The 23,533-nt window shown below is 41.5% G+C and overlaps 1 protein-coding gene across 6 annotated transcripts in view; it reads right to left on the bottom strand.

Annotated features, from left to right (window-relative positions):
• Positions 1–2,682: 2,682 nt before the first annotated feature.
• SLC20A2 (solute carrier family 20 member 2) overlaps positions 2,683–23,533 on the bottom strand; it is a 127,832-nt gene continuing 106,981 nt past the window's right edge. For 4 of the 6 annotated variants that reach the window (XM_067470131.1, XM_060781379.2, XM_060781380.2 and 1 more), the window contains 3 exons: positions 17,060–17,245; positions 14,241–14,325; positions 2,683–5,392 (listed from right to left, as the gene is read on the bottom strand). In XM_067470131.1, coding sequence (XP_067326232.1) covers positions 5,228–5,392; positions 14,241–14,325; positions 17,060–17,245 — 436 coding nt within the window. In that variant the 3' untranslated portion in view covers positions 2,683–5,227. Of the gene's footprint in view, positions 5,393–12,780; positions 12,866–14,240; positions 14,326–17,059; positions 17,246–23,533 lie in introns of all 6 variants that reach the window. The other 2 variants (XR_009631745.2, XM_060781382.2) reach the window with 2 other exon arrangements.

Genomic DNA, 23,533 nt, shown 5'->3' with positions numbered 1-23,533 from the left:
ACAAGCTCTCTGTCTTCACTGGGTTCACCCTCAACCTGCTGGTACGCAACCATCGAAAATTTCCATCAGTGCCTTGAGGCCGTTACTGATAACGGCCTCAAGGCACTGATGGAAATTTTTGGGTACAGAGTCTGGCCGGCCCTCCATCCTCAGAATGAGCTGAGTGTCATCAGCGTACTGGTGGCACTCAAGCCCAAAGCTCCGCACCAGTCGGGCAAGCAGTCACATGTAGATGTTAAATAATAGAGGAGAGAGAATAGCTCCCTGCGGGATACCGCAAGTTAACGGAGATCTCTTGGAAACCATCCCTCCCCTCACCACACGCTGTCCCCGATTCTGGAGGAAGGAGGACACCCATTTAAGGGGTATCCCCCTAACCCCAGTCATGGCTAGGCGGTGGGTCAATAGATTGTGATCGACCGTATCAAATACTGCTGTGAAGTCCAATAACACAAGCAGTGCTGATCCGCCTTGATCCATCTGGCAGCGAAGCTGATCTGTGATGGCAACTAGCAGTCTCAGTCCCATGCCCCCCCTACGGGAGCTGGACTGGAAGGGATCAAGTCCGGCTGTGTCATTAAGGAACTGCTGCAACTGTTCCGCTGCTTCCCTCTCAACCACCTTGCCCAGAAACGGAAGGTTCGAGACTGGGCGGTAGCTAGAGGGAACCAAACTTGTAATAATTTTCTTTAACCCGTATTGATAAATTTTTTAGATGTCTGTCTCCATAATTGTTGCCACTCTGTTTCATTTATTTTCATCCCTAAATCTTCTTCCCAGACCTCCTTGAGGGTGTTATTTTTTGTTTTTCCTTTCTGTAATTCAATGATTATCTTATATATTTTACTAGTTATTCCTTTCAAATTTTCATGCTCCTCTACAACCCTTTGTATTATTTGTTCAAATTGGTTAAGCTTACTTCCGTTTTTATTTTTTCCCAATTTTTAAACCATTGTTTTAATTGTATACAATGGAACCATGTCAATTTTATTTCTCTAAATTCTTCCATAATTGTATCCTTCTTCATTCCAACCTGTGTTTAAGTTTTGTTTTTTACTTACTGTTATAATTTTAGAGTTGTTTAGTACTGATAGCCAGATTTGTTCATTTTCACATTTTCTTCATTTATGTTGAAATTTTCCACATGCTTGTGGATTTCAATGGCTTCTCTGTGTAGTCTGACATGGTGGTTGTGAGAGTGGTCCAGCATTTCACCTTATGCCTGGAGGCTCTGTCGAACTGGCTACGTGCTAGCAGACTGAAGGTGAATCCGGCGAAGACTGAGATCCTGTGGCATGGCCGCCCGATAGGTCCGACCCATCCGTTACCTACCTTTGATGGCGCTGCTCTATCTCCATCACCTACCGTTAAGAGCCTAGGTGTCGTTTTGGATTCGCAGCTGACGATGGAGGCTCAGGTCGCTGCTGCCAGCAAACAGGCCTTTTTCCATCTATGACAAGCAAGGCAACTGGCACCTTACCTGTCGGATGAGGCTCTGGCAACAGTCATCCATGCCACGGTCACATCTAGGCTGGACTATTGTAACGCCTTGTATGTTGGCCTTCCTATTTCTATGACCCGAAAGCTCCATATTGTCCAGAATGCTGCAGCCAGGTTACTCACAAAAACGCCCATGAAATGCCATATAACACAAGTGCTGTGGCATCTACACTGGCTCCCAATTGAGTATTGTGGTTTGTATAAGATGCTGGTCCTGACCTTTAAAGCTTTATTTGGCCAGGGTCAATTGTATCTTAGAGACCGTCTCTCCTTCTCCCACCATCGGAGGTCGCCACGACCATCCCAACGCGATTTGCTCTATATGCCGGGTCCTAAGGAAGTGCACTTGGAAAGCACCAGACGGAGGGTCTTCTCTGTTTCTGCCTCTGCCTTATGGAATTTCTTGCCTCCCTATTTGAGAGCCATGCATGACTTAGGACCTTTTACTCTAGCACTTAAGACCTGGCTTTTTACTAGAGCATTTGACCCATGTTAATTTTAATATTTGTATGTATGTGTTTTATCCTGTATAATTTCTGCAGTGTAAATCGCCTGGAGCATCTCGGATGGAGGGTGATTAATAGTAATTAAAGATGATGATGATGATTTCTGTGTTCTCAAATAATATGTCTTTTCTGCTGTATTGGGTTGATGCAGCCTGTGGTTTTTCATACCTTCCATGAACAATTATTTTTAAAAGTTTGAAAACCAAAAGCAACTATAACTGAATTAAATAAAAACTTTGTGGGCAGGAATTTTCCTTGGCCTTGCCTTGTCCAAGTATGTTTCTGAGCATCTTACTCTCCAGTGTCATAGTAACGCATTCATTTGCATCTTTTTGTATGAGCTGTTCTTCTTACAGGATTAGCACCGAAAGAGGGCTACATCCTGGGACGAACAGTCCCAAGAGAAATAAATGGAAGGTTTTGTTTGCTTTATACAGAGCTCGGCTTTATTTGCACTTGGAGAGTGGGAGTGTGGGTGCATGTGTGTGCGCACCCCACCCATTGTTCGAAAAGTCTAAACAAGAGCCCACACAGAGGGAGAATAAATTAAAAAGGTCATAACAAATGCAAAATAGCAAGGAATGCTTTGTGTTCAGAAAGTGTTTGCAACAAAGCTGATTGTAAATGGTAGAAAGATTCAAGGACTGCACCTGAAAAAGAAACTCAACACAGAACGCAGTTTTCGGGCATTATTTTATTAGAAATTTAGAATGAATGACCAATGAAAAAGGATCACAATGGTGTACCAAGAAAGCTCATGTATCAAAATTTTAGCAGCATTTCAAAAGTCTAGGTTCCCATTCTCCTCCAAACACGCTTTCCTTAAACCTGATCCAGTAAACCCAACATGAACACTATCGCAACAGTATGTCTTTAGATGCCATGGAGCACAGTCCTCTTGAAAGAATTGTTTCATAAGCCCAATGGAAACCAATGAGAGCTGTATGAAAAACCAGATATATTCAAGAAACTGAAAGACTCCATGGCAAATGAAGGAACTGGATTCCACTAGCTGTCTGTTGGGCAATACTATCCTATTATACGAGGGGTATTTTTTAAGTAAGGTCCGTTTTGTTGTAGACACTAGTAGTTCGCGCGCATACCGAAACGAGCACGTGCATTGTGTACCGGCATGCCTTGGGAACAACTGTGCTCAGTTTCCACTCTGTAGCTAATCTGTACGGTTCTGTTCTGTGCTTTAAAAATGTTTAAGACTATCAACTCACCCTCCGCATGTGAGGTTCGCTCAGTGATACGGTTTTTGTCAGCAGGGAGCCTGCCTGCTGCAGAAATTCATCGACAGATTTGTGAGGTGTACGGTGATACTGTTATGAGTTAAAGCAAAGTGCATAAGTGGGTACGACAATTCAAAGATGGCCGTGACAACGTCCATGATGAGGACCGCTCCGGTCGCCCTTCTTTGATTGCACACGATTTGGTTATCGGAGCAGGCGGCAAGTTTTTATGAAGAGGGTATTTTAAAATTGGTTCAGAGGTATGATAAGTGTTTGAACAAACTTGGCAACTATGTCGAAAAATAGAGTGAAGTATGTACTTTCTGAAAATAAATTTACTTTTTTGAAATAAACTTTCGTTGTGTACTTATGTTCCAACGGACCTTACTTAAAAAATACCCCTCGTATTACTGGAAAAAGACCTCATCCAAGGCATGTCTAAGGAATTGCAACATGTTGCAGTTGTAGGGCCAGAGACCCTTCTAGGTCTCTTCAGTAGTGTCATTATTAAATGTTGTTCATTGGACTAGCAAACTAGGATACCTTTTCAAAAAGAGGGTTTTTTGGACTCCTGTCTGCATTATCAATAGCAATACGTTACGTTTGAAAGCACTTCAAGTTCCTAGTGACACCAGATACTCCATAGTGCAGCTTCTTCCTATGGCACTACTGTAGTGGAGCAACACTGGCATAAGAAGCTGCAGTGTAGACTCTTCCACGGGAGCTGCAGAGATCTGATATTATTGGGAGGCAGGAAGAGTTATGCTGCAGCAGATCTTACTCTGCTCAGGGCTAACATCTGAATTAGATCTTATAGTTGTTCCTTTGTTACAAAAAGACTGTTTCAATCCTCTGCATGATAACCATTATAATAGCCACGTCTAACATGGGAGATTGACATTAGATAACACCTCAAATGAGCCCAATTTGTTCCCCACTTGTTTAGATGCTGGGCATATATGAATACAATTGTGCGTGGTATCATCATTCCCCAGTTGGCACTGCATAGTTAAGACTTACTGGAGGCAAAAGGAGAAGCAAACAGAATGGGCTCAATCCTCGTCTTTTGCCCCCTGAACTTGCTGATAAATGGGAGCAGAACTGGATTAACATACAAGGGATGATGAATAGATGTTTGAAGACAATTCGGGGTTTAACACATAAAGCCGAACTTTTACTAAATCTCATGTGGATAATATTTGCTATATAGACTGTAACGTTACGACACTTTGCTAGTTACAGTAAACAGGAGTGATATCATCCCAGCTTTGCTGATGGTTGATGGCAGAAAGTAATTTCAATTCGAAACTTACATGGAGGGGAGACAAACAGCACATACATACACGGAGAGACATATAATGTAATACTGACAAGCTATTCCCCTTCTTTGGTACTTTCTAAACTTTCTTATCCAAAATATATCAGGGAAATGCACCATTAAAAAGCTACTTTTTAAAAAGTATTTATAAAACCAATATTCATACAGTATTATACACAACAATGATATGAACCACATTTTTTAACCAATGTACTTCTGCACGGTTTTGCTCCAGTATCATTAAACAGCGTTTGTTTAAAAACTGCACCCATTTTGCACCTTGCTTTTATCATATATCAAAGTGACAAATATCCCAGCTCTTCTAAAATATTTTAAAAATTGCCACCAAATGATACATTATGTACACATTTTTACTAAAGATTAAATTCTAGGCAATTATTTTCACCTCACTTATAATTTAAGGTAGTTTTACCTACTAGAAGCATATATATATATTTCTTTAATATATAAGAAAACGGCACCACGTGTTATGTCAACCAATGACACAGATGATATGTACAGCAGATGTTAAAGATACTGAGAATACATCCTTGTTGACTAACTGTAGCGTATGGTTTGAATAGGGAGCTCAGCACTCTCGAAGGAGAGATCTTGCCTTCTTCTGTTTCAAAGAAAGACTCCCCTCTTTCCTGGAAACAACAACGAAATCAGACAAAGGGCAGGATACCATACATTAGAATTGCCATGATGGCAGCACTGAATAAGCCAGCGACAGGAACTGTCACAAACCAGGCTAGAAAGATATTGCGGAAGAGATGCCAGTCAACAGCCTTCTTGGAGCGTATCCAGCCAACTGCCACCACAGAGCCGACCTTGGAAGTTTGAGAACAAAATCAGAATTAAATGCATTTAACACTGCTAATAGAGACTTATCACCAGGGTGGCCATATGTGTTTGCCTTTAGTAGCCAGCATTATTTGTGGTTTCCATCACCTCATGCCCCAACGATTCCTTTGGCTTACAGAGATACCTTAGGGGAAAGGCTGGGTTGCTCTTCATGCTAGATTATGGAGGCATTTAGAGTTAGTAAATGGTGTACCAGATGTCTCCAAAGCCCAGCATGAAGCAAAACAGATCTTTTCAGTATGTTCAGTGTGCCGTGCATAAAATGAGACATATCATGCCTCACTCCCCAATTTTCTCTGAAACATAAGCCTGGCAATTTGAGCATTGAGGCCTGCCAGTGGCCTGAAGGGTTTGCCACTGCTGCTGGCGACCAAGCATCCACATTTCTGGACCCCTGCAAAAAACCCAATGCCAGTCAGCTGATGCCCAGAATTATAAACCAACTGAAATGCTCACTGATGAAATATGAACCGATGTAGCATCTTAACACAGGGATGGAGTTTTGTGTAAAGCTGCCACAGAGGCTAAGCACTACATGAGATGGGTCAAGGGACTTCATATGTTTGGTTTTTAGGAGGTTCCTTGCATTATTTGGATTTCATGCCATGTACTTTTTCTAGCTTTGATTGCCATCTGTCTCTTATTTAAAAGTCCTGGGATTGTATACTTGTCATATGAATCCCCAACACTTTTTGGGGAAGGGCTCCTCTCTCAAATAAAGGCGGCAAATGCAAAATGAGGCTATATGCAAATATCAATTTGTCCCTGGAGCAGAAAATATGAGGAGTATTTTTTAAGTAAGGTCCGTTTTGTTGTAGACACTAGTAGTTCGCGCGCATACCGCAACGAGCGCGTGCGTCGTGTACCGGCATGCTTCGGGAACAACTGTGCTCAGTTTCCGCTCTGTAGCTAATCTGTACGGTTCTGTTCTGTGCTTTAAAAATGTTTAAGACTATCAACTCACCCTCCGCATGTGAGGTTCGCTCAGTGATACGGTTTTTGTCAGCAAGGAACCTGCCTGCTGCAGAAATTCAGCGACAGATTTGTGAAGTGTACGGTGATACTGTTATGAGTGAAAGCAAAGTGCGTAAGTGGGTACGACAATTCAAAGATGGCCATGACAACGTCCATGATGAGGACCGCTCCTGTCGCCCTTCTTTGATTACAGCGAACTCTTGGTTATCGGAGCAGGTGGCAAGTTTTAATGAAGAGGGTATTTTAAAATTGGTTCAGAGGTAGGATAAGTGTTTGAACAAACTTGGCAACTATGTCGAAAAATAGAGTGAAGTATGTACTTTCTGAAACTAAATTTACTTTTTTGAAATAAACTTTACTTATGTTGTGTACTTATGTTCAAATGGACCTTACTTAAAAAATACCCCTCGTAGTACAAGAGTGACAAAGCAAGATTCCACAAAGGAAAAAAGATAACTTGCTAAGCCTTGCAATTTGACAGAATATTTATTTATTCAACTCTTACATTAGCAAGAGCAAGAATTCTTTTTTGAGCATGATGTGAAAGAGATGCATTTCATCATTTGGATACTGTGTTATCTGATGTGCTAGGAAGGCTAATAGTTTGACAAAGGCAATATATAAAAAAGAACTTCCTGTTCTGATAATTGCCATTTTAGGGCTTGCCTGAAGCTGATCTCTGGAGGCAGGAAGAATAGATCTCCAACATCACATATTTGTTTGAAGTAGTACTATGTTTCCCAGCTCTAACTGTTCAACTCAACAAAGGAGTGAAATTTATCTTCCATGAGAAACTGTCATTTTGTCTTGTTCCCTAATCCAATTTCCTTCCTAAGTGCCATGATGTCCGCTGTTTGCTTTAGCGATATAGGTTGATGCAGGCTTTCGTATATGCTGTCCTGACAGTATTTTTTTTCTTCGTGTCAGGAGTGACTTGAGAAACTGAAACTTGCTTCTGATGTGAGAGAATTGGCCGCCTACAAAAGGGATCCTCAAACCTTTTAAACAGAGGGCCATGTCACAGCCCCTCAAACTGTTGGAGGGCCGGATTATAATTTGAAAAAAGCATGAATGAATTCCTATGCACACTGCACATCTTACTTGTAGTGCAAAAAAAAACATCTTAAAAACAATACAATATTAAAATGAAGAACAATTTTAACAAATATAAATTTGTGGGTTGTTTTTCCGGGCTATATGGCCATGTTCTAGAGGCATTTTCTCCTGACGTTTCACCTGCATCTATGGCAAGCATCCTCAGAGGTAGTGAGGTCTGTTGGAAGTAGGAAAATGGGTTTATATATCTGTGGAATGACCAGGGTGGGACAAAGGACCCTGGTCATTCCAGGGTCCTGGAGCTAGGTGTGAATGTTTCAACTGACCACCTTGATTAGCATTTAATGGCTTGGAAGTGCCTGGGGGGAATCTTTTGTTGAGAGTGATTTGATGTGCCTGATTGTTTACTCTCTGTTGTTTTGCTGTTGTAATTTTTGAGTTTCTTAATACTGGTAGCCAAATTTTGTTCATTTTCATGGTTTCTTCCTTTCTGTTGAAATTGTCCACATGCTTGTGGATTTCAATGGCTTCTCTGTGTAGTCTGACATGGTGGTTGTGAGAATGGTCCAGCACTTCTGTGTTCTCAAATAATATGCTGTGTCTAGGTTGGTTCATCAGGTGCTCTGCTATGGCTGACTTCTCTGGTTGAAGTAGTCTGCAGTGCCTTTCATGTTCCTTGATCCGTGTTTGGGCAATGCTGCGTTTGGTGGTCCCTATGTAGACTTGTCCACAGCTGCATGGAATACGGTAGTCTCCTGCAGAGGTGAGAGGATCCCTCTTGTCCTTTGCTGAACGTAGCATTTGTTGGATTTTCTGTAGGTGGTTTGTATGTTGTGTTTCCTCATCAGCTTCCCTATGCAGTCAATACTAATACTAAATTTATTAGTATTTCAATGGGAAGTGTGGGCCTGCTTTTGGCAACTGAGATAGGATTGTTGTTGTGTGCTTTCAAATAGTTTCAGACTTAGGTTGACCCTGAGCGAGGGCTACGTAAATGACCTTGGAGGGCCATATATGGCCCTTGGGCCTTAGTTTGAGGACCCCTGGTCTACAAGCATGCTGCCCAGGGGATTCCCAGATGTTTTTGATGTTTTACCATCCTCATGTCCCTGCATGGGGAGCTGGAGCTGACAGAGAGAGCTCATGTACACTCTCCCCAGATTCGAACCTCCGCTCTGTCGGTCTTCAGTTCTGCCAGCACAAGAGTTTAACGCATTGCACCACTGGAGGTCCGGTGATCACCACTCAGAAGCTTTCTGTCTTCCTTTTGTTGTGTTGCAGCTAGATAAGAGCTTTTCCATGCACAAAACAAAAGAACTTGGGAAAGAGATGACACTGAATATGAATGCTTCTAATTTATATTCCAGCATTTTTTTAGCTAGCTGGAACTTTGATCTATTAATCAAAAATACTGTACTACATATTATGAGTCCTAGAATTATATGAGATAATATTACTGAGCGAAGATAGATGCTTTTGAACTGTGGTGTTGGAGGAAAGTTCTGAGAGTGCCTTGGACTGCGAGAAGATCCAACCAGTCCATCCTCCAGGAAATAAAGCCTGACTGCTCACTGGAGGGAAGGATACTAGAGACAAAGTTGAAGTATTTTGGCCACATCATGAGGAGACAGCAAAGCCTAGAGAAGACAATTATGCTGGGGAAAGTGGAAGGTAAAAGGAAGAGGGGACGACCAAGGGCAAGATGGATGGATGGCATCCTTGAAGTGACTGGACTGACCTTGAAGGAGCTGGGGGTGGTGACGGCCGACAGGGAGCTCTGGCCTGGGCTGGTCCATGAGGTCACGAAGAGTCGGAGACGACTGAACGAATGAACAACAACAACAACATTACTGTTTTAGTTCTTCCCTATCCACATTATTTTGCAATCTTCCATTCAGTTCTTTGCCTTTCAAAGAGTCAGATACTGGTCATCAAGCTTAGTCAAGATTCAAGTTTCTGACAGAGAGTGAGATCTCTTAACTTAAAAAACCTCAAATCCCTTTTAGTGGCCAGTAAGCTGAGATTCAATATTAGACTCCCCAGAGAGGAAAAGTCCATACTCTCACAATTGGATTCTAACACTGGATTTGTGTAATGTACTACAACTATACTGGAACTTACAGAAAAATTCCAAGAATTGCTCTTACCGCAGAAAGGTACATGTGAATATTAAAAGACATAGTCCTCTTTGTTTAGACTTACTTGCAATTTACAGATCGAGTCAGCTAGATTACTGAGATCCAAGGTCCCAGAGGATTGATTAAATCCAATTAGCACTGATGGCATAACCCACTTAATATAACTTAGTAGCCAAGAGCCTGTCATGAGATCGTGTTTGATCAAGCCAATTCCTCAGACCTGAGTCTTAAAATAGTTACAGAGGGAAATAACTGACTAAAATAAATTTTCTATCTATGTGGTAAGTTTTGTTGTTGTTCATTCGTTCAGTCGTTTTCGACTCTTCGTGATTTCATGGACCAGCCCACGCCAGAGCTCCCTGTTGGTCGTCGCCACCCCCAGCTCCTTCAAGGTCAATCCAGTCACTTCAAGGATACAATCCATCCATCTTGCTCTTGGTCGGCCCCTCTTCCTTTTTCCTTCCATTTTCCCCAGCATCACTGTCTTTTCTAAGCTTTCCTTTCTTCTCATGATGTGGCCAAAGTACTTCATCTTGGCCTCCACTATTCCTTCCTCCAATGAGCAGTCAGACTTTATTTCTTGAAGTGGTAAGTTTTCTTCTCTTTAATTGGAACTATACTTCAGCATGCACAGGGGCTATTCAACCCCTTCCCATGGCAGCTTCTATGCCACCAGAAACACTACTATTCAAAGATCAGATAGTCATCCAGAGTGGCATGTCATGAGGCAGGAGACGCTGCTACAAGGAGCACATGAAAGGAAGAGAATTATCTCTTCCACATAGACACAGAAAATCGGTTTCCATATGAGCCGCTTTGGATCCCAATACATAAAAAGAGTTAATACATTATCTCTTGAAACAAAATAGAATCATAGAATCAAAGAGTTGGAAGAGACCTCATGGGCCATCCAGTCCAACCCCCTGCTAAGAAGCAGGAATATTGCATTCAAATCGCCCCTGACAGATGGCCATCCAGCCTCTGTTTAAAAGCTTCCAAAGAAGGAGCCTCCACCACACTCCGGGGCAGAGAGTTCAACTGTTGAACGGCTCTCACAGTCAGGAAGTTCTTCCTCATGTTCTGATGGAATCTCCTTTCTTGTAGTTTGAAGCCATTGTTCCGCGTCGTAGTCTCCAGAGACGCAGTAAATGAGCTTGCTCCCTCCTCCCTGTGACTTCCTCTCACATATTTATACATGGCTATCATATCTCCTCTCAACCTTCTTTTCTTCAGGCTAAACATGCCCAGCTCTTTAAGCTGCTCCTCACAGGGCTTGTTCTACAGACCCTTGATCATTTTAGTCGCCCTCCTCTGGACACATTCCAGCTTGTCAATATCTCTCTTCAAATGCAGTGCCCAGAATTGGACACAATATTCCAGGTGTGGTCTAACCAAAGCGGAATAGAGGGCTAGCATTACTTCCCTAGATCTAGACACTATGCTCCTCTTGATGCAGGCCAAAATCCCATTGGCTTTTTTTGCCGCCACATCACATTGTTGGCTCATGTTTTACTTGTTGTCCACGAGGACTCTAAGATCTTTTTCACATGTACTGCTCTCGAGCCAGGCACTGTCCCTCATTCTGTATCTTTGCATTTCGTTTTTCCTGCCAAAGTGGAGTATCTTGCATTTGTCCCTGTTGAACTTCATTTTGATAGTTTTGGCCCATCTCTCTAATCTGTCAAGATTGTTTTGAATTCTGCTCCTCTGGAGTATTTGTCGTCTGCAAACTTGATGATCATGCCTTCTAGCCCTTCGTCTAAGTCATTAATAAAGATGTTGACTTAGATGAAGGGTTAGAAGGCATGATCATCAAAGGGAACATTTATGAAAAATGTATTGTCGAAGGCTTTCATAGCCGGGATCACTGGGTTGTTGTAGGTTTTTCCGGGCTATATGGCCATGTTCTGGAGGCAATTTTTTCTCCTGACGTTTTGCCTGCATCTATGGCAAGCATCCTCAGAGGTAGTGAGGTCTCAGACCTCACTACCTCTGAGGATACTTGCCATAGATGCAGGCGAAACGTCAGGAGAAAAAATTGCCTCCAGAGCATGGCCACATAGCCCGGAAAAACCTACAACAACCCATTCATGAAAAAGCTTTTAGACTTCCAGGCCTGGGGATGGATCAAATCAGTAGTACTTCCACCATTTTCTTTCTAATGTTCATTTATTTTAATAGACAGGAACAGACTTAGGACAGATTGGGAACTAAGACAAAGGAAGAGACAAAATGGAAAAAAATAATGTTGTAACTTTGAGGTCTGAAAAGGATGTTTTTAACTGATTTTTAAACTCTTTTTATGATCTTGAGCATTGATTTTTGCTATTGTTAACCGCTTTGAGTCACCCAAGGGCTGAGAAAAGCGGCATATAAATAAATAAATAATATAAAGGGCACCGCAATTTTATTAACATATTCAGCTTAGAGGATGGGTATCATAATTTGAGTAATTTATTTACACACACACCCCTCCCCACCCCACACACACAGTTAAAAAGGGCATCAGTGGTGCTGACATTGGTAAATCCATTTCTAAGCATCATCTAGGTTTATTTTACTAAGTTTTGATGAGAATAGAGGTTAGAAAAGCAGAGTCATTGTTCACAAGTGACAATTTGTTGTCAAATGTCAGCTGTCTTTTGGATTGGCTTGAAACTAAATGCCATTTGCCTTCAGATGCTGCAATGCAGAATCAAGAGTGCTGTTGACTTTTACTGATGTGTACATGAAGTGCTCCTTACAATTAGCCATGTCAAAATTCCCATGAAAAAAATGTGTGTATGATTGGAAGGAGGATTCAAAGTATAAAAATGTTAGTGCAATGTTAGCCCTAAGACGTCTAATGCATAGAGGCAAGAATACTAAAAGTTAAGATGATTGACACTTGTTAATAGACTATTGGGTGAATTCTACAATGTGGCTAATAAGTAGCATTAAGAATAATAAGCTACCTATATTTTTCCATTCTATAATATTTCAGAAAAAAATCAGCATTCTAATATTTGCAGAAATTTGCATGTCCAATTTTGGTAATACTTTATGTTTTGTTTTGGTTTTTTTTTGTTTTTAAACTGCTTGATGTATTATGTTATGAAGGCAAAATGGAAAACAAGCCTTTATTATAATGTTTATAAAAGCTTGACTGGGTGTTTAACTGGTGTGACCACTGCAAACTCCAATACCTTGCAATGAGTGGAGCTTATTGGAATACCCACATTTGAGGCTACAAGTACGGTTAGCGCACACATTACTTCAATGCAAAATCCACTGTGAAGAAACAAAAAGACAAATGGGAGATTTTGTAGTGTAAAAGAGTGACACACAGGAAATCCCATGCCATGCATCCATCAGGAAAGTGGAAGGATGAAAGGTGAAAAGTGTCAGAACCTCTGGGCAAAGGAGGGGTGCATCAGGTCAAACTTTATGTGGCATGATCTGAGGAAACATCCATGAAGGGCTAACTTACCAGCAAATTTAGAGACAACTTGTAATGCATAATTCGGATTAATTTCCAAAGGAGAATTCCCCCCCTCCATGTACAAAATGCTAAAAAGTGGTCTCCTACTACTATAGTAGGGGAGAATGGTTGGGTCATTGCCAATCTTGTTCAGCACTGTCCTGTGCAACTTTATGGGAAGTTTATAGTTAAATAGGAAACAGTACACGTTACTTTTGAACAAAACTCACTAATCTTTGCTTCTGTGGAACACTAATTAAAATTAACAAAAGCCAAATGGTAGACCGACTGCCTTTTATAGGCAATATACGAGGGGTATTTTTAAAATAAGGTCCGTTTTGTTGTAGACACTAGTAGTTTGTGCGCATACCGCAACGAGTGTGTGCGTCGTGTACTGACATGCCTCGGGAACAACTGTGCTCAGTTTCCGCTCTGTAGCTAACCTGTACGGTTCTGTTCTGTGCTTTAAAAATGTTTAAGACTTTCAACTCACCCTCCGCATGTGAGGTTTGCTCAGTGATACGGTATTTGTCAGCAAGGAACCTGCCTGATGCAGAAATTCATTGACAGATTTGTGAATTGTACGGTGACACTGTTATGAGCGAAAGCAAAGTGCGTAAGTGGGTACGACAATTCAAAGACGGCCGTGACAACGTCCATGATGAGGACCGCTCCGGTCACCCTTCTTTGATTACAGTGAACTCTTGGTTATCGGAGCAGGCGGCAAGTTTTTATGAAGAGGGTATTACAAAATTGGTTCAGAGATATGATAAGTGTTTGAACAAACTTGGCAACTATGTCGAAAAATAGTGAAGAATGTACTTTCTGAAAATAAATTTACTTTTTTGAAATAAACTTTCATTGTGTACTTATGTTCAAACGGACCTTACTTTAAAAATACCCCTCGTATAACAAAGCAAAAAGTAATGTGGGTGAGCAGTCGATGCTAAATTATCTTTCATGGATACAGAATATGAAAACAACCCGAGATGTTTGAGGAGAGAACGGAAGATGAGTCTCTTCGTGCCTTTTACAACTGGATGTGAAGATATTCCTGCCCTACCCACACTTATGGTATATTTCCTCATTATGGTATCATGCCACTATAAACTGATCTGAGCAGCAGAGTTTTAAAAAATGTGCAGTCCAGACCAGCCTGGCTGCAGTCACATGGCAAAGGCATACCTTGCAGTGTGTAGTACTGACAGGAAGTCCAACATTGGAAGCTATCACAACTGTGAACGCCGAAGCCAACTCAATAGTGAATCCACTGCAGGAAGCATAAGAAAACACTTCACAGTCACTCTTTTTAAAAAAATAAAATATCTATCAGTGTGGGCACCATGCAACATGCCAAAGTCTTACCAGCATTGCCGCCAACTCCTGTCCTCCGACTGATATTTGGTCATTGCATTATATTAAGAGAACAAGTTGCTGGTGAATAATGAAAAACTGTACACACGCATCCACATTATAGTAGCTGATCCACTCAATACTACTGGCTATCTATTCTACATTTCAAGAAATTATGCTTAATTAGTAATTAGGTTAGCAGCAGAGGTCTACTATGCATTAAGAGCAAAAAACAAAAATCAGAGAACCAAAATAAAAATAAGTTACACCTGTCCCTCCACATTTGCATTTTTTATATTCATGGATTTGATTATGGTCAACTTGTCATGCTGGAGGATATAGAGTAGACCTCTTCAACCTGTGGCTCTTCAGGTGTTTTGAACTTCAGCTCCCATGATTCTTGACCACTGAACAAGCTGGCTAGGGATTCTGGTAGGGATGCCCAAACACCTGAAGGGCCACAAGTTGAAGAAGCCTGATCTAGCAACTTCTCAGGATAACACTTCTCTAGGAATCTGGAGGTCCTCTGATAAGATTCTATAGTCAGTTATAGAGCATAAAGCCATGGTGGAAGACCTCGAAATTCCTAGAGAGGTGATCTCTTATGAAATAAAACAGTGATTTCTTTGTATTGTCGAAGGCTTTCATGGTCGGAATCATTGGGTTGTTGTAGGTGTTTTCAGGTTATATGGCCATGTTCTAGAGGCATTCTCTCCTGACATTTTGCCTGCATCTATAGTAAGCATCATAGAACCAAAGAATCATAGAATCAAAGAGTTGGAGGAGACCTCATGGGCCATCCAGTCCAACCCCCTGTCAAGAAGCAGGAATATTGCATTCAAATCACCCCTGACAGATGGCCATCCAGCCTCTGTTTAAAAGCTTCCAAAGAAGGAGCCTCCACCACAGCAGAGAGTTCCACTGCTGAACGGCTCTCACGGTCAGGAAGTTCTTTCTAATGTTCAGATGGAATCTCCTCTCTTGTAGTTTGAAGCCATTGTTTCACGTCCTAGTCTCCAGGGAAGCAGAAAACAAGCTTGCTCCCTCCTCCCTGTGGCTTCCTTTCACATATTTACACATGGCTATCATATCTCCTCTCAGCCTACTCTTCTTCAGGCTAAACATGCCCAGCTCCTTAAGCCGCTCCTCATAGGGATTGTTCTCCAGACCCTCACAGTTTACTCTACTAACAATAACCTCACCTCCCTTTCTTTTTTGTTTTCTTTTTTTATTTTCTTGGTGGGTCTGTAGATAGTTTGTATGTTGTGTTTCCTCATCAGCTTCCCTATGCGGTCAGTGCTTTCCTTCAGTGGTTCCCACCAAGAAAATCCAACAAATGCTATGTTCAGCAAAAGACACTTCTGCAGGAGTCTACCGTATACCATGCAACCGTGGACAAGGCTACATAGGGACCACCAAACGCACCATTGCCCAAACACAAATCAAGGAACATGAAAGGTATGGCAGACTACTTCAACCAGAGAAGTCAGCCATAGCAAAGCACCTGATGAACCAACCTGGACACAGCATATTATTTGAGAACACAGAAATGCTGGACCACTCTCACAACCACCATGTCAGACTACACAGAGAAGCCATTGAAATCCACAAGCATGTGGACAATTTCAACAGAAAGGAGGAAACCATGAAAATGAACAAAATCTGGCTACCAGTCAGGCATGTAGCCGGGGGAGGGGGGGGGGCTTGAGGGGCTTCAGCCCCCCCCCCCCCCCCCCGAAATTCTCATGGTGGTTCGCGAAAAGGCCTTACTGGTGCATTATTTAAACTGTTATATTTATTCATATCATGATCTGATCACCATACTCAATATATCCCATATGCATGGGGGTATTGGGGTAGCAATACAAAAGGTTTGCTAGCATAGACCCTCTTTCACTCAGACTCAGCCCCCCCCCCCCCGAAACAAACTCAGCCCCCCCCCCCCCCCCCCGCTCCCCAAATCCAAATCCTGGCTACGGTCCTGCTACCAGTATTAAAAAACTCTAAAATTACAAAACATCATGGAGGAAACGATCTGGGACATCTAATTACCTCTCAACACAAGATTGCTCCAGGCACTAACAAGCCACACCAAACTACAGCCAGGCTATCAAATGCTAATCAAGGTGGTCAGTTGAAACATTCACACCTAGCTCCAGCAGACAAGAGTCCTTTGTCTCATCCTGGTCATTCCACAGATATATAAACCCTTTTTCCTAGTTCCAACAGACCTCACTACCTCTGAGGATGCTTGCCATAGATGCAGGTGAAACATCAGGAGAGAATGCTTCTAGAACATGGCCATATAGCCTGATAAAACCTACAACAACCCAGCTATTTCTTTATTTGCAGTTTTGCACTTTCACAGAGGTCCTCTGCCCCTAACCCCAGCAAATGTGGAAGGGTGACAGTATTTGATAGCTCATTGCGATTTTTGCCATTTTCTAATTTATTCCTCTATATGCTTTCAAGACACCAACATACTATTCTGCGCAATTAGACCTCAACAATTAGTTTAAAAATGAGGTCATGCACATCACTACTCAAATCAAAAGCAGAAATCATTAGACACTCAAATGTTTACATGGAATTTTATGAGAACTCACAGCATTAGATGTTGGGACAACCAAAGCAAGCAGGCATGCCTTTACCTTGATGGGGTGATGGGAGTGAGGTCTTTCCCCATTGTTTGGATCACTCTTCGTCCCCAGACCCAAAGGCCTACACAGATGCCAACGCCTCCATACAGTAGTAGCCAAACAGGAGTAGGAGCTTCTTGCAGTACCCCGCCTTTGTCATATATAAGCCAGAGGGCTACCAAAGGACCAATAGCATTACTGGAAAGAAAGAAAAACAACATAAGACTGGAGCTCAATGATCAAATCCTATAGCCTTCACTGAATTCCATACTGATCAATTCTGATTCAAGGTGTAAGAATCATTAGGAAAATTGCTTTATCCACAAACAGTAGCCTCATGCTATCTCCTATATTGCCTGAATTCATTCCCATTTTTACCGCTGTTTTTGGCATACAACTCCCAGGCTGTTCAAAATGTGCTAAACTAAAACTGAATGACACTTTTACAAAAACCAGGAAGAAAACAGGAACCAATGTAGATTTATATCATTAAAATATTTCTGGATATTTGCATCGGTTTCCGTTACTTATACCAGAATGATGGGAAAATGGAAATATTTCAATAGGGGATTTTATAGTGTTGGCTAGCCACTGCGAGAATGAATCTATGCATGGAGGCGGCCTGGATTTTAAAATTAAAATACAGGAATTGGACAACCTGCTCTCTGGAATGCCCTCCCAGAAGAATTAAGAGCAACACCATCCCTACTTAGCTTTAGGAAAGGGGTCAAGACCTTTCTATACAAGAAAGCTTTTGATTGATACATAGTGGGATCCTTGGGAATTTTAAGCTTGTAAATAACTGAGGTGTCTCACATGGATAGAGTGACAGATTATAATTTTATTGTTTTAATTGATGCATACTTTTACCATGTTTTATTGTTGTTTACAAACAGGGATGTGTTACTGCCCCAACTTTATTCTCCATCTTCATTGCTATGATAACTTCACCTTGTTGATGGGAAGCTTCCCACCGGAGTGGAAATCATCTATAGGACAGATGGCAAGCTATTCAACCTCAGCAGACTGAAAGCCAAAACCAAGGTTACAACAACATCTGTTATAGAACTCCAGTATGCTGATGTCAACGTCGTCTGTGCGCATTTAGAAGATCTACAAGCCACTCTAAACACCTTCGCAGAAGCATACGAGAAGCTCGGCCTGTCATTGAACATCGAAAAAACAAAGGTGCTGTTCCAGCAGACACCAGCCAACCCCTCTCCAATGCCAGCGAAACAGCTTAATGGTGTAACCAGCCACCTCTCCACCAAAGTCAACATCGTCACTGAAATACAACACCGCCTGAGCTCTGCAAGTGCAGCTTTTTCCAAATGAAGCAGAGAGTGTTTGAGGACCGGGACATCCGTAGGGATACCAAGGTGCTTGTTTATAAAGCTATTGTCCTCCCAACCCTGCTATATGCCTGCGAGACATGGACTGTCTACAGACGTCACGTGCAACTCCTGGAACGATTCCATCAGCGCTGCCTCCGAAAAATCCTGCAAATCTCTTGGGTAGACAAGCAGACAAATGTCAGTGTGCTGGAAGAAGCGAAGACCACCAGAACTGAAGCAATGGTCCTCCGCCATCAACTCCACTGGACCGGCCACGTTGTCCGGATGCCCAACCATCATCTCCCAAAGCAGTTGCTCTACTCCGAACTCAAGAATTGAAAACGGAATGTTGGAGGACAGGAAAAGAGATTTAAAGATGGAATCAAAGCCAACCTTAAAAATTTAGACGTAGACACTGAGAACTGGGAAGCCCTGGCCCTTGACCGCTCCAGCTGGAGGTCAGCTGTGACCAGCAGCGCTGCAGAATTTGAAGAGGCACGAATGGAGGGCGAAAGGGAGAAGCGTGCCAAGAGGAAGGGGCGTCAAGCCAACCCCGACCGAGACCGCCTTCCACCTGGAAAGCAATGCCCTCACTGTGGAAGAAGATGCAGAGCAAGAATAGGGCTCCACAGCTACATACGGACTCACAAGAATACTGGAAGACAATCCTCCACAGAAAATGAGGGATCGCCTAAGTAAGTAAGTAAGTAAATAAGTTGTTTACAAAATTTAACTGTTGGAATTTGTATGTTTTATATTGTAAGCTGCCTTGAGTCCGTATGCGGAAAAAGGCAGGACAAAAATATTCTAAATAAATATATATTAATTTGATGTGCCAAAGTGCCACAGAAGGTCCCAGATCTTTATGAAATTCTGTCCTAGACATTACTATTCTGTGCCATTCCCACATTTAAAGGAAAGTATTTGTTTCCTAGGGTTGGTATGTAGCGTGGTGAAGCAGAGCCAGGATTCATGGGAATAGAAGCACTGCGGTTTCTGAATTAACAAGGATGACATCATCTGCAACATCCACTGCCACACCTCTACCACTTTCTCTGATTCATTTTACCTAAACGATGATTCTAAGAGTAGCAAGTCCATTTGAGTTTGCATACCCATTATTGTGAACAATACACATTATGATGTAAACTGTGGTGTTTTGCTTTTGAATTGTTACTTAAGACCCATAATTTCTACAAAAGTTCCTAGTAATGATAAAAAGTGAATTAAGTTAATATATTAAAATGGATTAACAGCTACTCGTGGTTTTGGATTCTCCTTGGAAGTCTGGTTATGGAGACAGTCATGGTGAATGTCTGCATTACAAAATGTCCCAATGCTGTATGTCACAGAATAAATACATGATTTGTGCTACTGGATTTCAAACACAGAGTTACTATCACCCTTGGTCTTGTGAATAATGGTTAAGATACTAAATTTAAAAAGGGTGAGCTCACGGTCCTCTCCTTTCACTACTCTTAGAATTTCAGAAAAACGTGTACTATCTTTGTCCCCTCAACATTCTAACAATGTGTTTTACACAGTAGATGTCCTGGGTACAAGTTAATATTTGCAGTAATTTTTAAGGGAGGAGAGAAGATAGCTGGTTCGTTTCCCTCCCTCTTTTATGGTCACACAATGTGCATATATGCCTTTATGCATGTTCCATCCAACCTTGAATTTTACCAATTTTACAAGAAGTATGAGGAGTTATAAGCATGTCCCTACAAATGTATTGTTCATCATAATATTGTAATACAATATAATAATAATAATAATAATAATAGTATAATAATACAATATCATAATATAATAATTATATATATGTATATTACACTAGCCGTCCCCTGTCACGCGTTGCTGTGGCCCCCATGGGGGTTCTGTATGGGAGGTTTGTCCCAATTCTATTGTTGGTGGGGTTCAGAATGCTCTGTGATTGTAGATGAACTACAAATCCCAGCAACTACAACTCCCAAATGTCAGGATTCTATTTTCCCCAAACTCCACCAGTGTTCACATTTGGGCATATTGTGTATTCGTGTAGAGTTTGGTCCAGATCCATCATTGTTTGAGTGCACAGTGATCTCTGAACTACAACTCCAAAACCAAAGAACACTGCCCACCAAACCTTTCCAGTATTTTCTGTTGGTCATGGGAGAACTGTGTGCCAAGTTTGATTAAATTCCATCGTTGGTGGGGTTCAGAATGTTCTTTGGTTGTAGGTGAACTATAAATCCCAGCAACTACAACTCCCAAATGACAAAATCAATTTTTTGAGTGAAGGACATACATTGGGTTGTTAGGTGTATCGTGTCCAAATTTGATGCCAATTGCCCCAGTGGTTTTTGAGTTCTGTGAATACCACTAGGAAAAAGGGTTTATGACCTCACTACCTCTGAGGATGCTTGCCACAGATGCAGGCGAAACGTCAGGAGAAATGCCTCTAGAACATGGCCCTATAGCCCGAAAAAACCCACAAGAACCTAAAGGTTGGATATGTGAGACTCTACTGTACATGAAAAATCTGAAAATACACATAAGATACAGGAAAACTACAAAATCCAAGACTGGCTTCGGTTTTCCATTAAGGTCACAAACTTGGTTTGCTGCTGCAAGATAGTCATTACAGTCATGAAATGACCGAACTACTTGATTCGATAAAATGGTGATCCTGTAGTTGTGAAAAAAAAATCTCAATAACCTGCTTAAACATTTGTGGGTCTACAACTCATAATTGTATATCTGCTTTTAGTGTAGCTTTCTTTCTACTAGGTACACCCACCCATCACTAGAACTCTGATGCAAAATCTTGTAAGAAACTAATGTCTAAAGAATATAGTTCACAACAAGAATGCTGAACAAAAATACATGCCCAATATACATTATATGATCTCCTTCTACCTAAATGAAAGAAAGCAACAATCAAGTTGATTAATAGAACAAAACCACAAAATGCTCAATGTAATAGACCATGTTGAAATGCTAATGCATTCTGGGGGATTGGCAATAGAGAAAGGAATCCAGAGAATGCAGAGTCCAGGAATTGACAGCTAGATTGAAAGACTAGAATTGACTATATTTAGTTTGAGAGCCTTGCCAAGATATGCAGTTGGAAGAAAGGGCAATGGTGCTGTCTGATATTGTGGGAGGAAGTTGGGCAATGGCTAAAAGTTAATATTTTCTGAGGCCCAGAATCCATCATCTTGTACATCTAATGTCTTACCTCCTATTTAAAACATCTCCAATTTTGATTTAATGGGTTGTTGTAGGTTTTTCGGGCTATATGGTCATGTTCTAGAAGCATTATCTCCTGACGTTTTGCCTGCATCTATTTATTTATTTATTAACTTTATTTGTACTCTACTACCATCTCCCCAAGGGACTCGGTGCGGCTTACATGAGGCCGAGCCCAAACACAACAACAAAAACAATAAAACATCAATACAAGCAATTAAAAAGCATAGACAATAAAATACACAACATTATGGTAAGCATCTTCACAGTTTACTCTACTAACAATAACCTCACCTCTCTTTCTCTGTCTCTATGTTTTCCTTTTTTCTTTTTTGTTTTATACATACAAATTTTTAAATTACAAAAAAAAGTTTTTTTAAAAAAATCCCAGATTTTGCACTGCCCCTACATTTGGGCACAATTGCTAAAGGTCAAAATGTCTCCAATATCCCCCTTGCCAAGATAAACTTTATTTAAAAAAACAAAAACAACAATAGGTTCTTGTGGGTTTTTTCAGGCTATATGGCCATGTTCTAGAGGCATTTCTCCTGACGTTTCGCCTGCATCTATGGCAAGCATCCTCAGAGGTAGTGAGGTCTGTTGGAAATAGGAAAATGGGTTTATATATCTGTGGAAGGGGTGGGGCACAGAACTCTTCTCTGCTGAAGCTAGGTGTGAATGTTTCAGCTGACCACCTTCATTAGCATTTGAAGGCCTGGCTGAGCCTGGGGAAATGTTTTGTTGAGAGGTGTTAAGATGTGCCTGGTTGTTTCCTCTCTGCTGTTTTGCTGGCTTCAGCAGAGCTTCCTAGCTTCAGCAGAGAAGAGCTCTGTGCCCCACCCCAGTCATTCCACAGATATATAAACCCATTTTCCTATTTCCAACAGACCGCACTACCTCTGAGGATTCTTGCCATAGATGCAGGCGAAACGTCAGGAAAAATGCCTCTAGAACAGGGCCATATAGCCCGAAAAAACCCCACAAGAACCTAGTGATTCCAGCCATGAAAGCCTTCGACAATACAAAAACAACAATATTTGTGTTCTAGTTTTCTCACCTGCTCTTCTTCTCCACCACCTTTCTTATTTCATCTTTCTCATAGTCTCTACCTTCATAGTCTCTGAGACTGAAAGACAGCCTGCATCTATTTTATTGATTTACTATGAGAAGACCAAGGGGGAAAAGACTGTACTCTTTCCTCTTAAAGAGTATTACAAGAATTCTAGATATAAACTTGCAGTCCTCCCGTATTTTCTCCACTATTGTTTTTCTTACCGGAAAAAGAAATTCATTTGGGAGAGAGAAAGATGAAATAGCCATACATTTTGATAGAAAGTGCAAATGATAGGCCTCATGGATTAATGCACACAGGCCATTAAAAACTTTGGGATGTTTTGTTTGTAGTCAATTAAGTTACAAGACAAGGCTTCTAACTGAATTCTCAACATCTATACCAGTGGTTCTCAACCTGGGGGTCGGGACCCCTGCGGGGGTCACCAGGGAGTGTCAGAGGGGTCGCCAAAGACCATCAGAAAACAGTATTTTCTGTTGGTCATGGGGGTTCTGTGTGGGAAGTTTGGTCCAATTCAATTGTTAGTGGGGTTCAGAATACTCTTTGAGTGTAGGTGAACTATAAATCCCAGCAACTACAACTCCCAAACATCTAGGTCTATTTTCTCCAAACTCCACATTTGGGCATATTGAGTATTCATGTCAAGTTTGGTCCAGATTCATCATTGTTTGAGTCCACTGTCTGGATGTAGGTGAACTACAACTCCAAACTCAAGGTCAATGCTCACCAAACCCTTCCCGTGTTTTCTGTGGCCATGGTAGTTTAGTGTGCCAAGTTTGGTTCAATTCCGGCGTTGCTGGAGTTCAGAATGCTCTTTGATTGTAGGTGAACTATAAATCCCAGCAA

This window comes from Anolis sagrei, chromosome 6 (genome assembly GCF_037176765.1).
Source record: "Anolis sagrei isolate rAnoSag1 chromosome 6, rAnoSag1.mat, whole genome shotgun sequence".
Classification (NCBI taxonomy): domain Eukaryota; kingdom Metazoa; phylum Chordata; class Lepidosauria; order Squamata; family Dactyloidae; genus Anolis; species Anolis sagrei.
The sequence above is the reverse complement of the archived record's forward strand: the minus strand, read 5'-3'. Positions and strand labels throughout refer to the sequence as shown.